The following is a 5,396-nucleotide window of genomic DNA, read 5'->3' as shown; positions in this document are numbered from 1 at the left end:
CACCTGTTACAATGGCCTTGCACACCTACTCTCTTCAACATATCCATAACACACACACACACGCACACGCACGCGCACGCACACGCACACGCACACGCACACACTTATATTACAGAACTGAGTGAAGGTAATTTTGGTATGTTTCCCATGTCTCCATCACTGTCTGACACTGCATGCCCTTTAGCTATTCAGTGAGGCATAAAAGATGAAGTGTGTGTGTGTCCATGTGTGCAGGCGTGCATATGTGTGGGTGTGTGTGTGTGTGTGTGTGTGTGTGTGTGTGTGTGTGTGTGTGTGTGTGTGTGTGTGTGTGTGTGTGTGTGTGTGTGTGTGTGTTTAGGTAAATATGTTTTCCAGTGCTCTGTGCATTCTGAACAACAGTTGTCATGCAGGCACCATCGTTACCAGGGACAACAGGAAGTGACCTCATGACATCACACAGCTGCTAGTTGTCAAAGACACTGATTGTTATGTATGGGAATATATGGGTCTACTTTATTTCATTGCGCATTGATAGTGATTGTTTTAATAGTAATATGCACATGCGCATTAGTCTGTATTGAGTCTTCACAAGTTCACTAAAGGAGCCACGGCTCGTTAAATGGCAACTCTTGTGTCCGTGCTTTATTGTAGCACATAAGGTTGAATGTGTGTGTGTAACTTACAACCGAGTAATAACTGCATACACAACAATTGGCGACGAGGATCTGTGAAGAATCCAAGCGGAGCTTGACCTGCTCCAAGCGGTCTCGTGAGGAAAGTGGAGAAACTTCGATGGCGAGAAGATACCCACCGAGAGTGATGTTCTCTGGCGAGCTAAACTGCTATTGACTGTGATAGAAGCTAGCACATTGAAACGCGGAGGAAAATGTCACAAAATCAGCCAAACCCGACGGTAAATACCGCGCCAACCATGGCAGGGATAATCGGAAGAATGGACAGTTTTGATAGTGCGGCGGAGGACTGGACAACATACATTGAGAGGTTGGATCAGTACTTTGTTGCAAACGACATTCCAAACAGCAAAAGGGTAGCTGTACTGCTTAGTGTAATGGGAGCTAAGACATATAATTTGCTGCGCAGCCTAATGACTCCAGATAAACCTGCTGATAAGTCGTACACAGCCATTGTTACTGCGTTAGAGACTCATCTGAATCCGAAGCCTCTCGTCATCGCTGAGCGTTTTAAATTTCATAAACGAAACCAGTTGAAGACAGAGTCTATTGCTGAATTCGTGGCAGAGTTGAGGAGACTGTCTGAGCATTGTTCATTTGGAAGAAATCTATTAGATTCACTGCGAGACAGATTTGTGTGCGGGCTGATCAACGAAAATATACAGAAACGGCTGTTAACAGAAAAAGACCTGACGCTGAAACGTGCCATTGAGCTCGCGACGTCAATGGAAGCTGCTGCCAAAGGCGCTACCGAGCTGCAACAGCAGATGGCGCAAGAATGCCATGTACACGAGTGCAATGTGCACAAGATAGACAAAAGACAACAGAAAAGTGATGCATGTTATCGCTGTGGCAAGAAGTCACACACTCCAGCTGAATGTTGGTTTAAAGATAAAGAATGCAACAAATGCCAGAAAACAGGTCACATACAGAAAATGTGCAAAACCAAAATGAGAGAAAAAGTGAAAGAGAAAAAGTTCCACAAACGAAAAGATAAACAAAGAGAAATGCATGACATTGAAACTTGCTCTTCTGACACAGATAGTGCACAAGACCTAGCCTGCTTTGATGTATGCTCATTGAAAAGACCCAACAGGGGAATTATATGGGTTTCACCTAAAGTGGAGGGGAAAACACTGACCATGGAGTTAGATACTGGATCTGCATTGTCAGTCATCTCCAAAAAGGATTACCAGGCACACTTCTCACATCTAAAATTACAGTCTACTGATGTAATGCTCAAAACTTACACAGGGGAGCGCATAGCCCCAATGGGCGTGGTCAAGGTGAAGGTACACTACAGCGATCAACGCCATGTGCTGTCCCTGTATGTTGTTGAGAGAGGAGGTGCGCCCCTGTTTGGCCGTGAATGGCTTCGTGAGATACAATTGGATTGGCAGTCAATTAAAGAAATGCAAGCAACAGTGACCAAAAAGCAGAGCACCGGCTCTACAACTGAAAAATTGAATAAAATACTTACCAATGCAGGTGAAGTGTTTCAAGATGGCATAGGCACACTTAAACACCTGAAAGCCCAGATTGTGCTGGAAGATGACGCTGTTCCCAAATTCCACAAGGCGCGCCAGGTTCCATACGCTCTCCGCCCCAAAGTGGAAAATGAACTCCAAAGGCTGGAAAATGAGGGCATCTTATCGAAAGTGGACTGGTCTGAATGGGCAACGCCAATAGTGCCAGTGGTAAAGGGAAATGGCTCAGTACGCCTCTGCGGAGATTTCAAGGTCACAGTCAATCCGGTCCTGAAGGCGGAACAGTACCCTCTACCGCGTATTGATGACATCTTTGCAGCGCTGGGCCAAGGTAAGCGATTCTCCAAGATTGACCTAGCACAAGCGTACTTACAGATGGAGATGGAGGAGTCGTCTAAAAAGTACTTGACCATCAATACCTCCAAAGGTCTCTATCAGTACAACCGCCTGGTCTTCGGCATCGCTTCAGCACCGGCAATCTGGCAGAAAGCAATGGAGCAAGTCCTACAAGGCATACCGAATACACAGTGCTATTTGGATGACATAGTCATTACAGGAGAAAATGACGACGCACACCTTGAAAATCTGGAAAAAGTGCTCAAAAGATTGGATGAATTTGGATTACGGGCCAACAAAGCAAAATGTGAATTCTTTCAAGATGAAATTGAATACTGTGGCCACAAAATTGACAAAAACGGGCTACACAAATGCAAAGACAAAATTGACGCTGTATTGAAGGCCCCACCTCCACAGAATGTTTCTCAACTGAGATCTTTCTTGGGCCTTGTAAATTATTACCGAAAATTCTTGCCCAACCTGTCCTCAGTGCTACACCCCTTGAATTGCTTACTCCAACTTGGCAATAAGTGGCACTGGTCCCAGGACTGTGAAAAGGCCTTCAAGCAAGCAAAGGAGTTAGTGACATCAGACAATGTCTTAACTCACTATGACCCCCAAGTGCCTCTCAAGCTAGCATGTGATGCTTCGCCTTACGGAATCGGAGCCGTGCTATCACACCGATTCAGTGATGGAACAGAGCGACCAATAGCATTTGCCTCCCGATCTCTGAATGCAGCTGAGCGTAACTATGCGCAAATTGACAGAGAAGCTCTTAGTCTGGTCTGGGGAGTGAAAAAGTTCAACCAATATCTTTATGGTAAGCACTTTACCCTCCTCACGGATCATAAACCCCTTGTTTCCATCTTTAATCCAGCTAAGGGAGTGCCAGCCATGGCCGCTGCACGACTGCAACGGTGGGCTTTGTTCCTGAGTGCTCACACCTACAGCATTGAGTACAAGGGCACACAACATCATGGGAACGCTGACGGGCTGTCCCGTTTGCCACTGCAAGTCGCACCACCAGTAAAGACCAAAGAAGCTGTGGATATGTTCCAGATGGCACAAGTGGATCCTCTACCAGTCACAAGTGAGGAGATCGCACGAGAGACAGGCCGCGACCCTGTCTTGTCCAAAGTCTACGAGTTGACGCTGAAAGGCTGGCCACGCCACGGTGACTCATCCTTACCGGGCTATTCAAGTCGACGAGAACAGCTCACAGTGCATCAAGGATGCATTTTGTGGGGGGCGAGGGTAGTCATACCACCGAAGCTGCGCCAGAGGGTTCTCACTGTGATACATGAGGGACACTTAGGCGTGGTGAAAATGAAAGGCCTCGCAAGGAGCTTTATATGGTGGCCTGGAATCGATGAAAAGCTTGAAGAACTAGCCAAGACATGCTATGGGTGTCTACAGACCCAAAAGTCTCCACCAACAGCCCCACTGCATGTGTGGGAATGGCCTACAAAACCATGGCAACGTGTGCACATTGACTACGCAGGACCTTTCCTTGACCACATGTACCTAGTCGTTGTTGATGCGCACTCAAAGTGGCCTGAGGTTTTCTGCACAAAGACCGCAACCTCTGCAAAGACAGTTGAACTCTTACGGGCCCTGTTCGCACGCACAGGCCTTCCGCATCAGATCGTGAGTGACAACGGAACACCTTTCACCGCCGAAGAGTTTCAGCGCTTTGTTAGAAAGAACGGCATACAACACACCACCATTGTGCCGTACCATCCAGCTTCTAACGGCCAAGCTGAACGTTTCATTCAATAAAGGCCATGGATAAAGACACAGCATCGCTGCGGCAGAAGATAGCAAACTTTCTGCTGGCCTATCGCAACAGCACCCATGCTGTAACAGGACAGACCCCCGCTATGCTCTTCCTAGGGCGTCCCCTGCGATCACGCTTAGACTTACTGAAACCCAGTCTACAGCAACATGTACAGAAGAAACAGTCTGAATCTGCTCTCCGATCCCAGACACGCTCATTGCGTACATTCCAAGTGGGACAACAGGTGATAGCCAAAGACTACCGCAATAAAGGACAAAAGTGGCAGACTGGCACCATCGTTTCACAAACAGGACCGTTGACCTACCAAGTGAAAGTCGGGCAGGACCTAGTGTGGCGTAGACACGTGGATCAGCTGTTGGATGCATCTGGATCGACAAGCGTAGATGCCAACGATACGCCATTCCATGGTGACTTCGAGTTCAGTGACGAAGCCCAAGACACCGGCGGCCCTGAAGATGATGCAGGTGGCTCTGCACCAGCGTCACCTGTTCCACAGCGTCCGGCTGTGAACCCTGTTCCGCAACGTCCTGCTGTGAACCCTGTTCCGCAAAGTCCTACTGCGAACACTTCACCAGTGAGGCGTTACCCAGAAAGGATTAGGAGACCTCCCGAGAGATTCCAGGACTGAGACAGATTGAGAGTAGATAAATAGTTAGGGTTTAGTTAGTTTTAGTTATTAATACTCAGGTAAAGCAGTTAAGTTAAATGGGGATATCAATGCTGGAAGGGAGGAGTGTTATGTATGGGAATATATGGGTCTACTTTATTTCATTGCGCATTGATAGTGATTGTTTTAATAGTAATATGCACATGCGCATTAGTCTGTATTGAGTCTTCACAAGTTCACTAAAGGAGCCACGGCTCGTTAAATGGCAACTCTTGTGTCCGTGCTTTATTGTAGCACATAAGGTTGAATGTGTGTGTGTAACTTACAACCGAGTAATAACTGCATACACAACACTGAGCATCAGAAATAGTAGGATAGGAAACTTAAGGAATAACATCCGACAACGCGGTGATATATTGGAATTGAATCTTTATGATCAACTGTAATTTTATTGTATTTTTTAATTGCTCAGGGCTTTTTCCACCTTTATTTGA

At 46.7% G+C, this 5,396-nt stretch overlaps 1 protein-coding gene across 1 annotated transcript; it reads left to right on the top strand.

Moving 5' to 3' along the window:
- Window positions 1–814: 814 nt before the first annotated feature.
- Window positions 815–4,276, top strand: LOC134461781 (uncharacterized protein K02A2.6-like). Its single transcript, XM_063214635.1, has one exon. The coding sequence runs from the start codon at window positions 869–871 to the stop codon at window positions 4,274–4,276; it is 3,408 nt and encodes a 1,135-aa protein (XP_063070705.1). The 5' UTR covers window positions 815–868.
- The last annotated feature ends 1,120 nt before the right edge of the window (window positions 4,277–5,396 follow it).

This window comes from Engraulis encrasicolus, chromosome 13 (assembly GCF_034702125.1).
Source record: "Engraulis encrasicolus isolate BLACKSEA-1 chromosome 13, IST_EnEncr_1.0, whole genome shotgun sequence".
Lineage (NCBI taxonomy): Eukaryota > Metazoa > Chordata > Actinopteri > Clupeiformes > Engraulidae > Engraulis > Engraulis encrasicolus.
This window is presented reverse-complemented; position numbering and strand designations above follow the sequence as displayed.

Bases quoted from the DNA above. Each gene is read 5' to 3' on its own strand.
- LOC134461781 (XM_063214635.1), top strand. From the start codon at position 869: ATGTCACAAAATCAGCCAAACCCGACGGTAAATACCGCGCCAACCATG.